Source organism: Dreissena polymorpha, chromosome 10 (genome assembly GCF_020536995.1).
Source record: "Dreissena polymorpha isolate Duluth1 chromosome 10, UMN_Dpol_1.0, whole genome shotgun sequence".
In the NCBI taxonomy this organism is placed as follows: domain Eukaryota; kingdom Metazoa; phylum Mollusca; class Bivalvia; order Myida; family Dreissenidae; genus Dreissena; species Dreissena polymorpha.
The window spans coordinates 11,176,040-11,199,844 of record NC_068364.1 but is presented as its reverse complement, the minus strand read 5'-3'; the positions used below and the strand labels follow the sequence as shown (position 1 = coordinate 11,199,844).

The 23,805-nt window shown below is 38.4% G+C and overlaps 1 protein-coding gene across 2 annotated transcripts in view; it reads left to right on the top strand.

Annotated features, from left to right (window-relative positions):
* LOC127847501 (complement C1q-like protein 2) overlaps nt 1–23,805 on the top strand; it is a 104,619-nt gene that overhangs the window by 35,076 nt on the left and 45,738 nt on the right. The window contains exons 1-2 of one of the 2 annotated variants that reach the window (XM_052379511.1): nt 1,380–1,634; nt 14,111–14,240. In XM_052379511.1, the coding sequence (XP_052235471.1) occupies nt 1,416–1,634; nt 14,111–14,240 (349 nt within the window). In that variant the 5' untranslated portion in view covers nt 1,380–1,415. Of the gene's footprint in view, nt 1–1,379; nt 1,635–14,110; nt 14,241–23,805 lie in introns of those variants that run through there. The other variant, XM_052379510.1, reaches the window with a different exon arrangement.

The following is a 23,805-nucleotide window of genomic DNA, read 5'->3' as shown; positions in this document are numbered from 1 at the left end:
TAAAAAAAACATAAGGCTAGAAATGACTAAATGGCGGGATGGTCTAGGTCCGGATCCCTTTTCTTGGATAAGCAATACTAAACAGTCTATGGACACTAAACATTATCACAAAATGGCTTTTCCCCTGTGCCCTCCACCCTGACAAGGCCATCACTTCTAATGTCTCTAAATTCATACGATACAATAACGTGAATTTAACATGTGTTGCAAGAGCTACTCTTCACATGCACGCACACAGAATCGTGTGCCTTTTTTATTTTATTATTTTAAAAGGGAACCGGACATAACTCAGATTTGTAGACAGTGCCGGATTAAGCACCCTGGAGGCCCATAGGTTTGAAACGTTTTTGGACCCACGCGCCAGGCCCCTAGTCGGCCTAGTGCCAACTAAAAACCCGGTGCCAAGTCGATTTTACTCCTTTAAATGAGTGTCACTTGATAAAACAATTTCAAGCATTTAATCAAAATATTGCATTGATATAAAATAATTGGATTTGCCAAGTCATAACATTAGACAAAGTTAGTAAGATAAAAATTTCATCACGGTCTCATGGCGCACCTAAACATATCGGGGCCCTTAGGCATTTGCTTATTCTGACAAATGGGTAATCCGGGACTGTTCGTAGAAATGATGTCGTGAGAAAATTAAATTCAACATGAACATGTAATGTTTTCCCACGCTCAATCCAATATCTCATGCATTTAAGCACCATGTTTTGTACTTCAAACTCACCCAGTAAAACGTTTACCACAAAGCAGCAGCTGGCTAAAAATACCAAACATTTGGCAAGGGCGTACGTAAGCATAATTTTGATAGTTATTTTGTGTTCACCAGTTGGTCTGTTCGTCGGGTTTATTCGATTTAGCCTGTACCCAAGTCGCATTTTCCTTTTTATTCTTGTTCTTTTGCAGACCAAGCAAAGAAGCAACATTAGACACAACCTCCGCGCAGATATTTGACTGGAACCAGCACAGCTCGATCAAATTGTGAGAGCGCGCAACGACAACACTGCACGAAGATTGCATTAGACCGTGAAAACATGATTCGCTACATTCTCTGTTGCTGATTATATGCATTTTACATAGAACTATACATGTTTTATATAGGGGTAGAACGACTAAAACGTAAACAAGTGCTTATTTTGGATTTAACATTTAAATGTTGATAAATACATATTACATAATACATTTAAATATCCTGGGTGTGTACCCTAGAAATCTTCAAAACATTGACTGCAATAGCCTATTTTAAGGTGAACGAGTCTGGATACGCACATGGTAAAGGCGGCTTATTGCGCTGCGCATGCGTTTTCATTCTAAACAAGACGATTATATCTAAAACGCGAATCACAGTCTACAGCTTAGATGCTTGTCTGACTTTCAGTAAGTTCTCAGCTCCCCGTCCTAGAAGAGTCATGCAGCGTGCCTGTGCGGTGTTAGTGTTGCTGTTAGCGATGTCTGCTCCTGGTGCGACTCGGGGCGCCTCCCTTGAGCCAAGGTACAAGTCAGAGTTCACGTACGATGAACAGCTTCTGGAGAAGATGATCCGAATGGAGGCAGAAATGGACAAGTGGGAGACACGGATGAATGAACAACTCGGGCAGCTAACGAGTCTACGGGAACACATTGACCACCTAATGAAGACCGAGGATTTCCGTCTGGAGCTTATACAGGATGCGTTTGTGGAATCCCGTAACCACCTGACGGCACTGCAGTCTCGAGCTGATGGCCAAGTGCAGCAGCTTTTAGCGAAGATTAAAAATGGGCGAATTTAATTTATAACTTAAATTCAGATAATGTTTACATTTCTATAAAATATTTTTGTACAAACTATTGCCTATCCGAATGTAGGCAGAAATGGACATGTGAGAGACACGGATGAATGAACAACTCGGACAGCTAACGAGTCTGCGGGAACACATTGACCAAATAATGAAGACCGATGAGTCGCGTCTGGAGCTCATACAGGAAGTGTTAGTGTAATCCTGTATTAACCTGACGACACTGCAGTCCCTAACTGATTGCCAAGTGCAGCAGCTTTAAGAGAATAAAAAAGGCGAGTTTCATTTATTATATAAATTGAGATATTGTTGCTTTTTCTAAAATATATATGTAATATATGAGCAATTGTCTAGTATTTGATTGGAACAATAGCATTTAATTGAAGCATTATATAAGCATAACGTAAATTGAGTTCTCTGTCATTGCTTATTGCAAATAACCCTTACTCGATTTCATTCGTTTTAAGCGAGCCGCTCGTCGTGTTAGAATAAAGAGTTTCCAGATCGATTTAAGCAACCAGTAAGTTTTCGCCGCCTTGATCGTTCGATAGTGGTTAGGTTCTTTTTGACTTTAACCTTTTGAAATTGCAGAAACTGCGACAACATCGAAAATCTTGTTCAAAGCGAGGCGAGTCAAGAACGAGACGCCTTCTGCTGGAGAGATCATCGTGTTCGAGGACGTTTTGCACAACCACGGTTCCGGGTACAACAGTCCCAGTGGCGTCTTGACTGCTCCTGTTGGAGGAACTAACTTGTTTACCGCTCGGTTGTTGTCCCAGAGGAACGGATCCGTGTTATTTGAGATTAACGTCAACGGGAACATGAATTCCAACGGGGCGCTTTATGGTCACCAAGGGTATAGCTACGCCTCTGCTGATTCCGTGGTCCGTTTGTTGCCCCGCGAACGAGTGTTCATCAAATCGCTCTATTCGAACAAGATAGACAATTCTCGGTTACAAACAACCTTGGTCTCCAAAACCAATTTATTCACCGGGGTACTACTGCACGTATAAGTTCGAGCAAAGTGTTGTATATAGTTGCATGTAAACATTTTATTTATGACGAACATTTGTGTTTGTACTGTGTTATGCTTTGGCGTGACATAGGTTTATTGTAGGTTTAATCAGTTTATGTGACCTTATGCTGTCGAACGTGGGTTCACGCATTGTTTTTAATCGTCACTCAAACCAATTTACCATGAACCAATAAACATCAACCCTTTACGACGTAAACAAATGACAGTATTAAGGTTGCGTATAAGTCTAGTATAGTAGGTAGAGAATATTTAATAAAATGCATGTAAATCCCTACCCGCTGTGTTATTTGTTTATTGCGAATATAATAACAGTACTTACTACGAAACTACCATACAAATACAATAGTACAGTTACGTATAAGCGCTTTATTAGTTGTTCAGTTATGCTGAACGTTTTTAATATTACAAAAGTTAAATAAGTTAACAACCGTTCAACCAAAAAGGGACCTTTTCACGTTTTGGTAAATTGACAGAATTGAAAAAAAAAATGGTTCAGATTTTCAAACTTTCGTGGTAGTTATGATATGTGCGAGGAAATTGTAATACTGAACATTTACTATGCTCTAAAATATCCATTATAAGCATATTTTGACGATTTTAAAACCTGAAAATTATAAAGCGTTACTAACGCGAAACGATTGAATAATTTGGTAGTCCTGTTGTTATCGTTATATGTTGTGACATTTCGACGATTGCTTATATAACGTATCAAATCTGAGCACGGATGGCCGAGGGTTTAGGGGCTAGACTTTTACTCCAAGGGTCAGTGGTTCGAGCCCAGTTAAGGATTACTTTTTTAATCTTGTTATTTACTGGAGCTATTTAGTTCCAATGTTTGTATTTTTACATATGCCAAACTCTGTGAAAAGTTCCTTTAACTAAAGGAACATGTTATTTGGAATCATTCAAACTCTGTGAAAAGTTCCTTTAACTATTGCAACATGTTATTTGGAATAATTCAATCGCAATCATGAAATGAAAAAGGTCTGAATTCGGACGATGGGATTTTAATGAACATCAAACATGCAAACGTAAAAAATACCCATACCTAAGAGCAAAACATGAACGCCGCATCATTGTCAGTCAATCATTCTATAACCAGAGGCTCATGAACGCCGCATAATCAGTAGATCACTCTATCAACTGAGACACGTGGACGCCGCATTGTCAGTCAAGCGCTCTATCATCCGAGACTAATGAACGCCGCATTGACAGTCAAGCGCTCTATTAACTAAGACTCATGAACGCTGTATTGTCAGTCAAGAGCTCTATCAACTTAGACTTATGAACGCCGCATTGTCAGTCAATCGTTCTATCAACTGAGACTCATGAACGTCGAATTGTCAGTCAATCGCTCTATAAACATTGTCAGTAAAGCGCTTTATGAACGGATACGCATGAACGCCGAATTGTCAGTCAATCGCTTTATCAACTATCACTCAGAACGCCGCATTGTCAGTCTAGCGCTTTATCAACTAAGACTCATGCCCCCCCCCCCCAACCATGTCAGGCAATCGCTCTTTCAACTGAAACTTATGAATGCCGCATTGTAAGCCAAGCGATTTATCATTTGGGCTCATGAACGCCTTATTTTCAGTCTAGCGCGCAAGCAACTGAGACTAATGAACGCCGCATTGTCAGTCTAGCGATCCATCAACTGAGACTCGTAAACGCTGAATTGTAAGTCAATTAAGTCAATCACTCTATCATATGAGATTCATGAACGCCGCATTAAAAGTCCAGTTCTCTATCAAATGAGACTCATGAACGCCGCATTGTAAATCAAACGCCCTATTAACAGAGACTTATAAACGCTGCATTGTCAGTCTAGCGTTCTATCAACTCTGACTTATGAACGTCACATTTTCATTCAAGCACTCTATCAACAGAGACGCATGAACGCCGCAATGCCAGTCAAGCACTCTATCATCTGAGACTCTTGTATTTTATTTAGAGCATGTCATGTATATATTTTTTTACACTGATATTTTTTTAAAAGACATTTCCTGTCACACACAATTTCAGGCATATCACTGTCTTAAATAATCTTTTCAATGACAGGGTGCATTTTGGATTAGAAATAACGGAGAGAGTACTGAACCTCTTTAACCCCGTAAAAATGTATGATTGTGTGTTGTTACAGTGTTTGTTTGTTTGTTTTAAGTTCATCTTTGAAATTGTACGTCTGTCTAAGAGCTACTCTTTATATCAGTGTGCGCAGTAGCGTTTAACTTTAACGTAATTTCAAATGAAACCCAGACATGGCTCAGATTCGTTCAAATTATCCCATGGAGAAAATACAAGTGAACATTAACATGCCATGTGTTCCAATAACACTTTCATTTAATGTATACGGTAACACATTTTCCACGAAATAACTGCTGGCACTAAATGCCAAATTTTTGTCAAGGGCGTACGTTCGCATAATAATAGTAGTTCTGTTTTTCTGCAATTTCTCCGTACATCAGGTATGTACTATAAAGCATTTCCCTATGTTGATTTTTCTTGTTTATTCGAAGTTTTCTAGCAGATCATACAAAGAAGCGAAATTAGACAACGTAAACCTTATCCAATACGATCATTTTCTGCATTCAACAGACTTGTACAATGAGTTCTTATTTTGGACTTGAGAAAGGAATAGCAGATTACAGATGTTATCAAATTGTTAAATAACGTTGGCTTATACGTATTTGAATAGGTATGTACCATACAAATCTTTTAGACAGTGACTGCAATAACCTATTTTTACGGGGAACGAGTCGGGATACGCACATTGTATAGGCGGCTTATTGCGCTGCGCATGTGTTTTAATTCTAAACAAGACGTTTATATCTAAAATGCAAGTCGAAACCACAGAATCCACAGCTCAGTTCTCATATCCCCGTCCTAGAAGAGTCATGCAGCGTGCCTGTGCAGTGTTTGTGTTGCTGTTAGCGATGTCTGCTCCTGGTGCGACTCGGGGCGCCTCCCATGAGCCAAGGTACAAGTCAGAGTTCACGTACGATGAACAGCTTCTGGAGAAGATGATCCGAATGGAGGCAGAAATGGACAAGTGGGAGACACGGATGAATGAACAACTCGGGCAGCTAACGAGTCTACGGGAACACATTGACCACCTAATGAGGACCGAGGATTCCCGTCTGGAGCTCATAAAGGAGGCGTATGTGGAATCCCGTAACAACCTGGCGGCACTGCAGTCTCGAGCTGATGGCCAAGTGCAGCAGCTTATAGAGAAGATTAAAAAAGGCGAGTTTTATTTATTACATAAAATGAGTAGTTTTGCTTTTTCTATATTATATGGTATATACAAGATATTGTCTAGTATTTTATTGGAACAATAACATTTAATTGAAGCATTATATAAGCATAACACAAATTAATGAGTTTTCTGTCGTTGCTTATTGCAAATAACCCTTACTTGATTTCATTCGTTTTAAGTGAACCGCGCGTCGTGTTAAAATAAAGAGTTTCCAGATCGGTTTAAGCACCCAGTAAGTTTTCGCCTCATTGATCGTTCGATGAAAGTAAAGTTCTTTTTTACTTTAACCTTTTCAAAATTGCAGAAACTGCGACAACACCGAATATCTTGTTCAAAGCGAGGCGAGTAAAGAACGAGACGCCTTCTGCTGATGAGATCATCGTGTTCGAGGACGATTTGTACAACCACGGTTCCGGGTACGACAGGTCCAGTGGCGTCTTCATTGCTCCTGTTGGAGGAACTTACTTGTTTACCGCTCGGTTGTTGTCCCAGTCCGGCGGAACAGTGTTCTTTGAGATTAACGTGAACGGAAGCATGAATTCCAACGGGGGGCTTTATGGTCACCAAGGGCATAGCTACGCCTCTGCTGATTCCGTGGTCCGTTTGCTACATGGGGAAAGAGTGATTATCAAATCGCTTTATTCGAACACGATAGACAATGGTTCTCGGTTGTACAGGGCATTCGCCTCCCAAAGCAATGAATTCACCGGGGTACTACTGCACGTATAAGTGCGAACAGTGTTGTATATAGTTGCATGTGAACATTTTATTTATGACGAACATTTGTGTTTGTACTGTGTTATGCGTTGGCGTGACATAGGTTTATTGTACGTTACTGTCATTTCTTTACGTGGTAAAGGGTTGATGTTTATTGGTTCATGGTAAACTGGCTTGAGTGACGATTATTAACAATGCGTGAACCTACGTTCGACAGTATAAGGTCACAAACTCACCATGTAAAGCTAGCGTATATGTCTAGTATAGTAGGTAGAGTAAATTTAATAAAAAAACATGGAAATCCACAAATATAATAAAAGTACTTACTTCGAAACTACCATACAAATACAATAGTACAGTTACGTATAAGCGCTTTATTAGCTGTTCAATTATGCTGGACGTTTTTTATATAAGAAAAAATAAAGAAGTTAAAAACCGTACACCCGGTATGTTAAAGGGACATTTTCACGTTTTGGTAAATCGACAGAATTGAAAAAATTTGGTTTAGATTTTCAAATTTTCGTGGTAATTATGATATGTGGGAAACAGTAATACTGAACATTTACTATGCTCTAAAATATCCATTATATGCATATTTTGACTATTTAAAAACCTGAAAATTATAAAGAGTTACAAACGCGAAACGATTAGATAATTTGGTAGTCCTGTTATTATCGTTATACGTTGTGGCATTTCGGCGATTGCTTATATAAAGTATAAAATATTTCTGTGTATCTGAGCACGGATGGCCGAGGGTTTAGGGGCTAAACTTTTACTCCAAGGGTCAGTGGTTCGAGCCAAGTTAAGGATTACTTTTTAATCTTTTTTATTTTTGTGATTTACAGAAGCTATCAAGTTCCAATGTTTGTATTTGTACATTGATCAGTTTTAAGCATTTAATAACAAGCTTCAATACATGCCCAAATCTGTGAAAAATTCCTTTAACATGTTATTTGGTATCATTTAATCGCAATCGTGCAATGAAAAAGATCTGAATTAGGACGATGAGAAAATAAACATCAAACATGCAAACGTAAAAAAATACCCATATCTAAGGGTAAAACAAAGCTTTTACTGCCTTTGACATTGATAAACGAACATTACAAAACCATTATCCTATTTTAGTTACTGTACTTATAAATGCAATTACCAATGCTACGCCTAAAGTCAGACTCTCATTACATAGTTGTTAAGATTCAGTTATGGATAGTTTATAACAATAGTATTTTTACTAAAGAGCAACATGGGAATATCAGGTCAGATTTAAGATTCAATAGTTCTATGACTGACCGATATACATCGTTGACGTGTTTAACACCGGTTATACTGGTCTGTATGGTATTACGATGACTATCTTGAAAATGCGAAGATTTTACTAAACATATAGAGCTATTTGGTTTGATTGTTTTTTGTGTTTATAACATTATCTCAGTAATAAAAAATATCACGGCCGTAAGAAGCCTTATCACACTATCCGTGTACAAGATTAGCCGATTAAAGCAAGTAACTGACATCTGTAGTGCCCAGAGCAATGGGCCAGTGTTCTTTGAGATTAACGTCAACGGAAACATGAATTCCAACGGGGGGCTTTATGGTCACAAAGGGTATAGCTACGCCTCTGCTGATTCCGTGGTCCGTTTGTTACCCCGCGAACGAGTGTTCATCAAATCGCTACATTCGAACAAAATTAATAATGGAGCTATGTTACACACTCCCTTGGGCTCCAAAAGCAATGAATTCACCGGGGTACTACTGCACGTATAAGTTCGAGCACAGTGTTGTATATGGTTTGCATATGAACATATTATTAATGACGAACATTTGTGTTTGTACTGTGTTTAATTATGCTTTGGCGTGACATAAGCATATTTTATGTGACTGTCATTTGTTTACGTCGTAAAGGGTTGATGTTTATTGGTTCATGGTAAACTGGTTTGAGTGACGATTATAAACAATGCGTGAACCCACGTTCGACAGCATAAGGTCACATAAACTGATTATGTTAAGCAAGCGTCTAAGTCTAGTATAGTAGGTAGAGAAAATTTAATAACATGCATGGAAATCCACGTTCTGCTGTGTTATTTGTTTATTGCGAATATAATAACACTACTTACTTCGAAATCAGTAAACAAATACAAGAGTACAGTGTCGTGTAAGCGTTTTATTAGTTTTTCAGTTATGCTCGACCACAGGTGGTTAGCGTGTGGCTATGATATTAACAAGCAAATTCGTTGAATTGATATCCCCCGCAAATATACTTCTGGACATAACAGTTTTCTGGACGGATGGACAACGCAAACGTGCACATCCTCTTATCCATATATATATATAATCATACCAAGTTTCAATAAAATCCGTCAAAGCACTTCCAAGATATGGCTCCGGACACACACAAAAAAGCATTTGTTCAAGATACAAAGGGTCATAACTCCATTATTATCCGATGGTGTACAATGCAATTTGGCGTGCATCATCCTCTTATCCATATATATACTCATACCAAGTTTCAATGAAATCTGCCAAAGCACTTCCAAGATATGGCTCCGGACACAAAACAAACATTTTTCAATATACAAAGGGCCATAACTCCGTTATTAACAGATGGTGTACAATGCCATTTGGCGTGCATCATCCTCTTATCCATATATATACTCATACCAAGTTTCAATGAAATCCGCCAAAGCACTTACAAGATATGGTTCCGGACACAAAAGTGCCGGCTGACGGACAGAAGGACGGACGGACAACGCCAAAACAATATCCCTCCGCCTATGGCGCGGGATAATTAGTAAAAACATCATATTGAATGAAAAATAATCAAATTATAACGAAAAATCAACTTCTCTGAGAAAAAAACTTGTCACTATCAAATATATATATGTAAATGTTCATATCTTGTAATATTTTTACAAATGCTTGGTAAAAGTTTAAGAAATTACAATATACACAACTCGCGTGACCTACTCTAGATCTAGAGCTGCCGCAGAAATGGTGTTTCGGCACTTTCCTTTAAAAGTTAAGTAGTCGGGCTAGGATTCAAACTTACGATTCTCGGACTGTCTATCCATCACTTTACCAACGGAAGAAACTGGGATCGGGCGATTTTATAACGACAACAAAAAGATTGCACCGTTAATTCAAACATGAATGGATCATATAAGAAAATATTGACTCTTTTTAGGGTATTGTGGTGTTGTTTATCTTACAACGCCGCATTGTCAGTCAAGCGCTTTATCAACTAAAAGACGCAATGACACGTTGTCAGTTTAGCTCTCAATCAACTGAAACTCATAAACGCCGCATTTTCAGTCAAGCACACTATCAACTGAGACTCATGAACGCCACATTATAAGTTAAGCGGTCTCAAAACTGAGACTCATGAATGCCACATTGTCAGTCAAGCAATGTATCAACTGAGACTCATGAACGCCGCTTTGTCAGTCAAGCGCTCTATCATTTGAGACTAATGAACGCCGCATAGTCAGTCAAGCGCTCTATTAACTTAGACCCATGGACGCCGCAATGTCAGCCAAGCGCTCTATTGACTGAGACTTATGAATGCCACATTGTCAGACACTCGCTCTATCAAATGAGACTCATGAACGCCGCATTGTCAGTCAATCGCTCTATAAACTTAGACTCTTGAAAGTCACATTGTCAGTAAAGCGCTTTTGTCAGTCAAGCGCTTTATCAACTAAGGCTTTCATACGCCGCATTGTCAGTCTACCGATTTATCAACTAATACTCATAAACGCCGCGTTGTCTGTCAATCGCATTTTAAACTGAAACTCATGAATGCCGCATTGAAAGTCAAGCGCTTTATCAACTGGGCTCATAAATGCCGCATTGTACGTCAAGCGCAACTGGGCTCATGAACGCCTTATTTTCAGTCTAGCGCTATATCAACTGAGACCCATGAACGCCGCATTGTCAGCCAAACGTTCTCTTAACTGAGGCTCACAAACGCCATATTGTCAATCAAACGCTCTTTCATCTGAGACTCGTGAACGTCGCATTGTCAGTAAAGGCGCTTTATTAATTGAGACTCGAGAACGCTATATTTTCAGTCAAGTCCACTATCAACTGAGACTCATGAATGCCGCATTATCAGTCAATCTCTTAATCAAATGAGACTCATGAACGCCGCATTATTAGTCAAGAGCTCTGTCTTCTGAAACTCATGAACGCAAAACTGTCAGTCAAGCTCTTTATCAACTGAGACTCATGAACGCCGCATTGTTAGACAAGTGCTATATCAACTGAGACTCATGAACATTGAGCATTGTTAGTCCAACACTCTATCATCTAAGACTGATAAACGCAGCATTTTCAGACAATCGCTCTATCAACTGAGACTCATGAACGCCAATCAGTCAGTCAATCGGTTTATAAACGGAGCCTCGTGAACGCCGCATTATCAGTCTAGCGTTACACCAACTGAGACTCATGAACGCCGCAATGCAAGTCTAGCGCTCTATCAACTGAGACTCTTGAACGCCGTATTGGTAGTCTAGCAATTTATAAACTGAGACTCATGAACGCCTCATTGTCAGCCAAGTGCTATATTAACTGTGCAAGTCGGGCTCGGGCGATGAGACATTAGCGATAAAATTTCTTAAAACAAATGTAAACACGCATGTACATCAAATAAGCGCATTTTAAACAACATGACCACGAGTTATTGACATCAATATTTATGTGTGTCTATCTAGAAAAAATCCATCCCCAACAAATAAATCTCTGCCGATTCCGAGCGGCAAGCGTCCGGCTTAACACTTTTTACCGAGCGGACCATCCTTTTTATAATAGACATCACTTTATCTCGTTCAGCCCCGTCCCATATTTTACACAGCACGTGGCCACCTTTTGTTAATATCGCTGAAGAAAACTTCAACACGGCGACAGACAGCTGACAGATCCGGTCATGGTCAAGTACCGCGGTACCGGAGGCTGAGGGCGCCATATCGCTGAGGATGACGTCGGCTAATCTGTCGTTAAGAATGTTAATTATTCGTTGCTGTGTAGTTGAAGTGGTAAAGTCATGGCCTGCGAGCGTCACAACGCCTTCGATAGGAACTATTTGCTGCAGGTCAATGCAAATAACAGTTCCCTCGTGCGTGTCTTGAAAAGTAAGGGCAACGTAAACATTAATATCGACTAGCACGACTTTAAAAAAGCACGTGCTAACGATACGATACAAACGACGAGTAAACGAAACAGTTAATAAACAAACAACGTTTACAATAAAACGTCCGTATGATTTTATTTTCTGATGATTACAACAATACATACAATTCTCGATATTAAATTCTCGCAAAATTACACTTTTAAAAGTATCATTTTCTTGTAATATTTGCAGATGGCATCTTTTGGCGTTTCTTAAAAGAAATGCACATACATGTTCAATTTCACACGAGTTTTGAACAAACTATGAATGTGAGAGGGGTTCAATTTGACGAACCTTTAGTAGGAAATCGTGAACATTCACTTGTTTCATGCAAAAATGTATATTAATACGCGCAATTTTTGTCAAACATACTCCCAAAGAATAATTATGTTAAGAATCGTTTGAAGGCATGTTAAATATACACTCACGCTTAATGGAGAGTGCGGCTTATTGCGCAAGCAAAATGGATTAGTCTCTTCATATTATAATCTCCGCTGTCCCACAAGTCTTTCAACGTAACTAAAAATGAAATCAATTTGTTTTAAAATACTTATATATTTAAATTAATTAATTATTGACTATTTGTGGCTTAATTTATTTTAATTGTACGGAGTATATTATACAGACTATCAAATAAGAAAACAAAGGCTAGAAATGGCTAAATGTCGTGATGGTCTGGGTCCGGAACCCTATTCTTGGATAAGCAATACTGAACAGTCTAGGGACACTATACATTATCACAAAATGCCTTTCCCCATGTGCCCTTATCACTGGCAAGGCCATCAATTCTAATGTCTCTAAATTCATGCGATACAAAAAACGTGAGTTTTACATCGATGCACACAATTTCGGTTGCCTTTAATTTTTTACTATTTAAAACGGGAACCGGACACGACTTATAGACAGTGACGGATTGAGCACCCTGGATGTCCAGGCCAATGGTCGGCCTGGTCAGGCTAGTGTCAATTAAAAGCCAAGTTCCAGTCAATTTAAATCGTTGAGATGATTGTCACTTTGTAAGACAATGTCACGCCTATAAAATTGTCACGCCTTTAATCGAAATATAACATTGATATAAAATAATTGCATTGTCAATTCATTAGATTAGGCTTAGTAAAATAAATCTTTCGTCACGATCTCATGGCGCCCCTTAATGTCGCGGGGCCTATAGGCAGTTGCTTATTCTGACTAATGGGTAATCCGGGACTGTTCTTAGAAATGATTCCGTGAGAAAATTCAATTCAACATGAACATGTAATGTTTTTCCCACGCTCCATCCAATATTTCAAGCATTTAAACACCAGTTTTTTGTACTTTAAACTTACCCAGTAAAACGTTTACCACGAAGCATCAACTGGCTAAAATACCAAGTGTTTCGCAAGGGCGTACGTAAGCATAATGTTGATACATGTAGTTATGTTTTGTTCACCAGTTGGTCTGTTCGTCAGTTTTTTTTCGATTAAGCGTGTACCCAAATCGCATTTTCTTTCTTATAGTTATTTTTTAAGATCATGCGAGGAAGCAACATTAGACACAACCTCCGCGCTGATATCTGACTGGAACCAGCATAGCTCGATCAAATTGTATGTGAGAGCGCGAAACGACAACTCGTCGTGGAAATTGCATTAGGCCGTGAAAACAATTTTCACTACATTCTCTGTTACGGATTTTATGCATTTTATATAGGGGAAGAATGACTTAAACATACACAAGTTTTTTTAAAATGTTATTTCACGTTAACAATGCTAAAATATTGTTTAATACATATGGCATAATACATTTAAATATCCTGGGTGTGTACCCTAGAAATCTTCAACACACTGACTGCATTATCCTATATTTTCGGTGAACGAGTCTGGATACGCACATTGTACAGCTCAGATGATTGTCTGACTTTCAGTCTGTTCTCAGCTCCCCGTCCTAGAAGAGTCATGCAGCGTGCCTGTGCGGTGTTTGGGTTGCTGTTAGCGATGTCTGCTCCTGGTGCGACTCGGGGCGCCTCCCTTGAGCCAAGGTACAAATCAGAGTTCACGTACGATGAACAGCTTCTGGAGAAGATGATCCGAATGGAGGCAGAAATGGACAAGTAGGAGACACGGATGAATGAACAACTCGGGCAGCTAACGAGTCTACGGGAACACATTGACCACCTGATGAAGACCGAGGATTCCCGTCTGGAGCTCATACAGGATGCGTTTGTGGAATCCCGTAACAACCTGACGACACTGCAGTCGCGAGCTGATGGCCAAGTGCAGCAGCTTTTAGAGAAGATTAAAAAAGGCGAGTTTCATGTATTACATAAATTGAGATATTGTTGCATTTCTCAAATATATTTAATATATAAGCAATTGTCTAGTATTTGATTAGAACAATAGCATTTAATTGAAGCATTATATAAGCATAACACAAATTAATGAGCTTTCTGTCGTTGCTAATTGCAAATAACCCTTACTCGATTTCATTCGTTTTAAGCGAACCGCGCGTCGTGTTAGAATAAAGAGTATCCAGATCGGTTTAAGCACCCAGTTAGTTTTCGCCGCATTGATTGTTTGATGGTGGTGATGTTCTGTTTGACTTTAACCTTTTTGAAATTGCAGAAACTGCGACAACACCGAATATCTTGTTCAAAGCGAGACGAGTCAAGAACGAGACGCCTACTGATGGACAAGTCATCGTGTTCGAGGACGTTTTGTACAACCACGGTTCCGGGTACGACAGATCCAGTGGCGTCTTCACTGCTCCTGTTGGAGGAACTTACTTGTTTACCGCTCGGTTGTTGTCCCAGAGGGACGGACCCGTGTTCTTTGAGATCAACGTCAACGGAAGCATGAATTCCAACGGGGCGCTTTATGATCACAAAGGGTATAGCTACGTCTCTGCTGATTCCTCGGTCCGTTTGTTACCCAGAGACCAAGTGTTTATCAAATCGCTATATTCGAACAAGGTAACCAATACTGAGTTGCTAGCCAGATATATGGGCTCCAAAAGCAATGAATTCACCGGGATACTACTGCACGTATAAGTTCGAGCACAGTGTTGTATATAGTTTGCATATGAATATTTTATTTATGACGAACAGTTGTGTTTGTACTGTTCTATGCTTTGGCGTGACATAGGTATATTTATCGTGACTATCATTTGTTTACGTCGTAAAGGGTTGATGTTTATTGGTTCATGGTAAACTGGTTTGAGTGACGATTATAAACAATGCGTGAACCCACGTTCGACAGCATAAGGTCACATAAAATCACCATGTTAAGCTAGCATATAAGTCTAGTAAAGTAGGTAGAGTAAATTTAATAAAATGCATGGAAATCCACGTCCCGCTGTGTTATTTGTTTATTGCGAATATAATAACAGTACTTACTTCGAAACTACGATACAAATACAACAGTACAAAGACGTATACGCGCTTTATTAATTGTTCAGTAATGCTGGACGTTTTTAATATTGGAAGTTAAATAAGTTAACATCCGTACAACTGTTATGTTAAAGGGATCTTTTCACGTTTTGGTTAATTGACAGAATTAAAAAAAAATGGTTCAGATTTTCAAATTTTCGTGGAAGTTATGATATGTGCGAGGAAACAGTAATACTGAACATGTACTATATATGCTCTCAAATATCCATTATATGCATATTTTTACGATTTAAAAACCTGAATATTATAAAGAGTTACAAACGCGAAACGATTGAACAATTTGGTAGTCCTGATGTTATCGTTATACGTTGTGACATTTCAACGATTGCTTATATAAAGTATATATGAAGTCTGTGTATCTGAGCACGGATGGCCGAGGGTTTAGGGGCTAGACTTTTACTCCAAGGGTCAGTGGTTCGAGCCCAGTTAAGGATTACTTTCTAGCTCACCTGAGCACAACGTGGTCATGGTGAGCTTTTGTCCGTCGTCCGTCGTCCGTTGTCCGTCGTCCGTTGTGCGACGTCAACATTTGCCTTTTTCACTCTCTAAAGGCCACATTTATTGTCCAATCTTCATGAAATTTGGTCAGAAGATTGGTTTCAATGATATCTTGGATGAGTTCGAATATAGTTACGTTTGCTTGAAAAACATGGCTGCCAAGGGGCGGGGCATTTTTCCTTATATGGCTATAGCAAAATTTTGTTAACACTCTAGAGGCCACATTTATTGTCCGATCCTCATAAAACTTGGTCAGAAGATTCATCCCAATAATATCTTGGACGAGATCGAAAATGATGTCGGTTGGGCATTTTTCCGTATATGGCTATAGTAAAACCTTGTTAACACTCTAGAGGCCACATTTATTTTCCGATCTTCATGAAACTTGCTAAGAAGATTTGTCCCAATGATATCTTGGATGAGTTCAGAAATGGTAACCTTTGCTTAAAAAACATGGCTGCCAAGGGGCGGGTAGTTTTCTCTATATGTATATAGTGAAAATAGTCTAGTTGTGATAAGCCATAATGTTAAAATAGATACCTTGTAATACTTTCTAATAGTTAAGTAATAGTTAACTCCCTTGTATAAACCTGGGACTTCTTTCATAAAATGTGGTGTACATAAAGACAGTAGTTTGCAAGCAATTTAATAAAACCTATCTCATAAAATAAATGTACATGTACTAATGCACTGTAGAGCCTTATCTTTTATCTTTACTGATAAGCCAAGTTAACCTACTGTGTTTTGGGGTATTTAGCAGACAACTGTGCTATGAAAATGTTTCCATGGCAACCTTGTTATTTGGCATTTTCTAAATTATAAAGACTCTTTTGATTGAAATATTTTTTGTAAATTCTTCTTATTTTTTTACATTTGAGTAACTTGAGTTTTCCTCTCTCCATAAATTGTGTTCTTTAGATTAAGTTAGACTTATTTTATAAACTAAATGTTTGAAGCAACTTCTAGACTAACAGAAACTAATATTTATATCAGTTTTTTGACAGATTGTGAACGTCTTGGATATGACGGTTGAGTTCGAAAATGGTTTGGACTGGTAAAAAAACTTGGCCGCCAGTGGGGGTCATTTTCCTTATATTTATTCAATAAAAAAGCTTGTGAACACTCTAGAAGTCACAGTTTTTGCCTAATCATCATAATTTGTTTAAACATCGATTTTATAAATATCTCGGTCGAGTTCGAAAAAGGTCATGATAATGGAAAAACATGACCGGCGGGGGGGGGGGCAGTTTTCTTTATATGTATTGTAACGCCTGCCTTGTAATTGTTTTCTTTGTTTTTATTCTTACAATAATAATTATTTAAATTACAATTTTTAATAACTTTTAAATTCATTGATGATAGTTAATGACTTATAAATTCATAAATGATAGATCAGGTATATTTTCATTGTATGATAATTCTTAAGAAATGAAATAAATGCTTTAAACTCTCTGTAAGTGCAGATAGTTAATATCAATGGTCAGTGATGATCTTTGATCCGTGCTTATCTTTACCTGGATGCTAAGAATAGCAGTGCTCTCATTTGATTGGATGTGTACCTATGTTACTATGCCTGCAACACTTCAGAATCAGGGGACTGACACATTGTTGACCTTTCCCATAAGAACTAATCAACCAAAACATCTGGGTATACATGTGAAAGACTAATGCTAGACCCCCTGGCTCTAAGTTGAAAGAGTTAGTCCACTAATTGAAAGATTGGGGTTAGTGAATTACTAATCTGCCAGACCTGATTAATGTAGCAACTGTTAGCTTTATCATTGAGGTGAGTTTAATGTTCTAAGTTGAAATTTCACCAAGTAAAAGTGACTTAGTCTTATTTTTCTCTAAATGAAAATTTTGAATTAATGATTTAATGTGTTTCACTAACTGGGAATGTTAAGTTAGTGGAGTTAGTTTAGTTCTTTTAACTAAGTGCAATTATTAGTTAAGTGATTACTAAGGCAAAGTGAATAAGTATTTTTTTCTCTAAGTGGAAATATTGAGTTAGTGATTTAATAAAGAACAGGACTTTATGCAACAACAAGTTAGTGTTTTTAATAAGTGATGAGTGAACATAGTGAATTTATTAAATGACAAATCTCAGCTAATCTTTTAATTAAAGTGACTTGTGTTGTAATAAACGCAAGTTATAAGTGATTAATCAAAGCCGAAGAAATGGATTTAAACTGTTTGTTTTCTGAAAGTGTCTTACATTAGACTTAAGTGAATAATACAATGAAAGTGAGATCTTAATTATTTGTTCAGTGAAGTGAATTGAGTGAATTCAATTATAGTGATCACGGGTGTTTGTTTATCCTAGTGCTTTATACAGGCATTTGCCTCATACTGAACACAAACTGTTGACCAATTTAGACATGAAAGTGTATAATTGTTTTCGAAACATTGTTTTAACTATGATTAACGTTTGAAAGTTTATGAACTGTATTTCTATATGAATTGTTTGTATTGTTTGCATTATTGCTTTAGTATAAATGATGAATGTTTGGAAAGAATAAAAATAGTTTAGTCACATTGTTGTTGAAGAACAGTTCATTTCTTTTTATCTCAGGTGAGCGACTTTGGGCCTTTCAGGCCCTCTTGTTTCTTTTTTATTATTGTTATTTACTGGAGCTATTTAGTTCCAATGTTTGTATTTTTTTACATCGTTCAATTTAAAGCATTTAATAACAGACTTCAATACATGACAAAATCTGTGAAAAGTTCCTCTAACTATAGCAACATGTTATTTGGAATCATTCAATCGCAATCGTGCAATGAAAAAGGTCTGAAAACGGACGATGAGAAAATAAACATCAAACATGCTAACGTAAAAAATAAATACCCATACCTAAGAGAAAAACAAAGTGTTTATTGTCTTTGACATTGATAAACGAAAATTACAAAACCATTATCCGTCATTAGTTACTGGACTGTTAAAAATACAATGCCCAATGCTACGCCTAAAGTCGGACTCTCTTTACATAGTTGTTAATATTCAGCAATGGATAGTTTATAACAATATTATTTTTTTATACTATAGAGCAACCTGGGAATATCAGGTTAGATTTAAGATTTAATACTTCTATGACTGATCGATATACATCGTTGACGTGTTTGAGACCGGTTATACTGGTCTGTTAAGTATTACGATGACTATCTTAATAATTCAAAGATTTTACTAAACATTTAGAGCGATTTGGTTTGTTTTTTCTTGTGTTTAAAACCGATTATAATATTATCTCAGAAATAAACAAGAGCTGTGTTTGTGAAACACATTGCCCCTTACTGCGCTTTGAAGCCATATATTTGACCTTTGACCTTGAAGGATGACCTTGACCTTTCACCACCCAAAATGCATGTCATGCATGCCAAATATCAAGTTGCTATCTTCAATATTGCAAAAGTTATGACCAAGGTTAAAGTTTTTGGACAGAATGACAGACAGACAGACAGACAGGCCAAAATCAATATTTCTCCGATCATTGGATCCGGGGGCAGAAAAATATCACGGCCGTTTGAAGCCTGCTCACACTATCCGTGGACAAGGTTAGCCGATTAAAGCAAGTAACTGACATCTGTCGTTTTACTTGGCTTAAATTAAGGTCTAGAAATGCCGCAGAAATGTTGTTTCGGCACTTTCGAACTATACAAGTTAAGTAGTCGAGCTAGGATTCAAACTTATGATCCTCGGACTGTCTATCCATCACTTTACCCACGGAACAAACTGGGATCGGGCGATTTTATACCGGCAACAAAAAGTCTGAACAGTTCATTCAAACATAAACGGATAATATCCGAAAATATTGACTCTGTTGATGGTATTGTGTTTATTTTTGACAACGCCGCATTGTCAGTTTAGCACTATATCAACTAAACGCTACATTGTCATTCAAGCGCTTTATCAACTAAAAACGCACGAAGGATGCGTTGTCAGTTTAGCGCTCTATCTACCGAGACTCATAAATATTGCATTGTCAGTCAAGCGCACCATCAACTGAGATTCATGAATGCCGCATTGTAAGTTAAACGCTCTTTGAACTGAGACTCATGAATGCCGCATTGTCAGTCAATCGCTATATTAACTGAGACTCATGAATGCCGCATTGTAAGTCAAACGCTCTTTCAACTGAGACTCAAGAATGCCGCATTGTCAGTCAATCGCTATATTAACTGAGATTCATGAATGCCGTATTGTCAGTCAATCGCTATATAAACTGAGATTCATGAATGCAGCATTGTCAGTCAATCGCTATATCAACTGAGACTCATGAATGCCGCATTGTCAGTCAATCGCTTTCTTAACAGAAATTCATGAATGCCGCATTTTAAGTCAAACGCTCTTTCAACTGAGACTCATGAATGCCGCATTGTCAGTCAATCGCTTTATTAACTGAGACTCATAAACGCCGTTTTGTCATAAACGCGTTCTCATTAGAACGCCACAGTGTCAGTAAATCGGTCTGAAAACTGAGATTGATGAACGCCATATTGTCAGTCAAGCGCTTTATCAACGGAGACTCGTGAACGCCGCATTGTCAGTCAAGCATTCTATAATCAGAGGCTCATGAACGCCGCATAATCAGTAGATCACTCTATCAACTGAGACACATGAACGCCGCATTGTCAGTCAAGCGCTCTATCATCCGAGACTAATGAACGCCGCATTGTCAGTCAATCTCTCTATTAGCATAGACTCATGAACGCCGTATTGTCAGTCAAGAGCTCTATCAACTTAGACTTATGAACGCCGCATTGTCAGTCAATCGTTCTATCAACTGAGACTCATGAACGCCGAATTGTCAGTCAATCGCTTTATCAACTTAGACTGATGGACGTCGAATTGTCAGTAAAGCGCTTAATGAACGGATACTCATGAACGCCGAATTGTCATTCAAGCGCTTTTTCAACCACAACTCATGTACGCCGCATTGTCAGTCTAGCGCTTTATCAACTAAGACTCATGCCACACCCCGTGTCAGTCAATCGCTGTTTCTGCTGAAACTCATGAATGCCGCATTGTAATCCAAGCGCTTTATCAATTGGGCTCATGAACGCCTTATTTTCAGTCTAGCGCTATATCAACTGAGACTCATGAACGCCGTATTATCAGTCAAGTGCTCAAGCAGCTGAGACTAATGAACGCCGCATTGTCAGTCCAGCGATCTATCACCAGAGACTCATGAACGCCGCATTTTCAGTCAAGAACTCTATCAACAGAGACTCATGAACGCGCATTGTCAGTCAAGCACTGTATCATCTGCGATTCATGAACGACGCATTAAAAGTCTAGTTCTCTGTCAAATGAGACTCATGAACGCCGCGTTATCAGACCAGCGCTCTGTCAACTGAAACTCATGAACGCCGCATTGTAAGTCAACTCTATCATCTGAGACTAATGAACGCCGCATTGTAAATCAAACGCCCTATTAACAGAGACTTAAAAACGCTGCATTGTCAGTATATCGTTCTATCAAAATAGACTAATGAATGCCACAATATCAATCAAGCTTTCTATCATCTTGACTCATGAACGTCACATTGTCATTCAAGCACTCTTTCAACAGAGACTCTTGTATTTTATTTAGAGCATGTCATGTACATATAAGTTTTTACACTGATCTTTTCTTTTAAAGACAATCATTGTCACACACCATATCAGTCATATCACTGTCTCAGATAACTGTTACAAGGACAGGGTGCATTTTGGATTAGAAATCACGGAGAGAGTACTGAACCTCTTTAACCCCGTAAACATGTACGCTTTTGTGTTGTTACAGTGTTTGTTTATTTGTTTTAAGTTCATCTTTAAAATTTTGCGTCGGTCTAAAAGCTACTCTTTACATCAGTGTGCGCAGTAGCGTTTAACTTTAACGTAATTTCAAATGAACCCAGACTAGGCTCAGATTCGTAGCAATTATCCCATGGAGAAAATACAAGTGAACATTAACATTCCATGTGTTCCAACACATACATTTAATGTATACGGTAACACATTTTCCACGAAATAATTGCTAGCACTAAACGCCAAATTTTTGTCAAGGGCGTACGTGCGCATAACTATAGTAGTTCTGTTTTTTCTACATTTTGTCCGTTCATCAGGTATGTACTATAAAGCCTGTCCCCATGTTGATTTTTCTTGCTTATTCGAAATTTTCTAGCAGATCATACAGAGCACCATTAGACCGCGTACTCCTTATCCACTATTGCCCATTACTGCATTTTCTGCATTTAATAGACAGTAACAATGAGTTCTTATTTTGGACTTAAGAAAGGAGTAGCACATTACCGATGTTAGCAAATTGCTTAATAATTATGGCTTCTACATCTCAATAGGTATGAACAACACAAATCTTTAAGACAGTAACTGCAATAGCCTATTTTTACAGTGAACGAGTCTGGATACGCACATTGTAAAGGCGGCTTATTTCGCTGCGCATCTGTTTTCATTTTAAACAAGATGTTTATATCTAAAACGCAAATCGAAATCACAGAGTCTACAGCTCAGATGCTTGTCTGACTTTCAGTCAGTTCTCAGCTCCCCGTCATAGAATAGTCATGCAGCGTGCCTGTGCGTTGTTTGTGTTGCTGTTAGCGATGTCTGCTCCTGGTGCGACTCGGGGCGCCTCCCTTGAGCCAAGGTACAAGTCAGAGTTCACGTACGATGAACAGCTTCTGGAGAAGTTGATCCGAATGGAGGCAGAAATGGACAAGTGGGAGACACGGATGAATGAACAACTTGGGCAGCTAACGAGTCTACGGGAACACATTGACCACCTAATGAAGACCGAGGATTCCCGTCTGGAGCTCATAAAGGAGGCGTATGTAGAATCCCGTAACAATCTGACGACACTGCAGTCTCGAGCTGATGACCAAGTGCAGCAGCTTATAGAGAAGATTAAAAAAGGCGAGTTTTATTTATTACTTAAATTCATATAATGTTTTCATTTCTATAAAATATTTTTTGTACAAACTATTGCCTAGTAATTTAGTGGGACATTAGAGCATTAGCCTGTTATTTAAAATTATGTAATCATAGCATAAATTATTGATTTTTCTGTCGTTGCTTATTGCAAAATACACCTACTTGATTTCATCATTTAAAAGCAAATATCCTGTTAGAATACAGATTTTCAAAATCGGATAAACAGCCAGTGTGTTTATGCAGTATTGTTTGTTTGATGGCGGTGAGCAGGATTTTATTTGTGTGTTGACAACTCGAGTATTTGCTGAAAACACAGTTTGTTTTTATATTTTGTGTAACTTTTTAAAAATGCAGAGGTGGGGACAACACCGAATATCTTGTTCAAAGCGAGGCGAGTCAAGAACGAGACGCCTACTGATGGACAAGTCATCGTGTTCGAGGACGTCTTGTACAACCACGGTTCCGGGTACAACAGTTCCAATGGCGTCTTCACTGCTCCTGTTGGGGGAATTTACTTGTTTACCGCTCGGCTGTTGTCCTTCTCCGGTGGTTCAGTGTTCTTTGAGATTAACGTCAACGGAAACATGAATTCAAACGGGGCGCTTTATAACCACAAAGGGTCGAGCTACGCCAATGCTGATACCGTGGTCCGTTTGCTACTCGGGGAACAAGTGTTTATCAAATCGCTATATTCGAACAATATTGAAAATGGAGCTCGGTTACACAATCTCTTGGCCTCCAAAATCAATGAATTCACCGGGGTACTACTGCACGTATAAGTTCAGTGTTGTATATAGTTTGCATATGGACATATTATTAATGACGAACAGTTGTGTTTGTACTGTGTTTAATTATGCTTTGGCGTGACATAGGCATATTTTATGTGACTGTCATTTGTTTACGTCGTAAAGGGTTGATGTTTATTGGTTCATGGTAAACTGGTTTGAGTGACGATTATAAACAATGCGTGAACCCACGTTCGACAGCATAAGGTCACATAA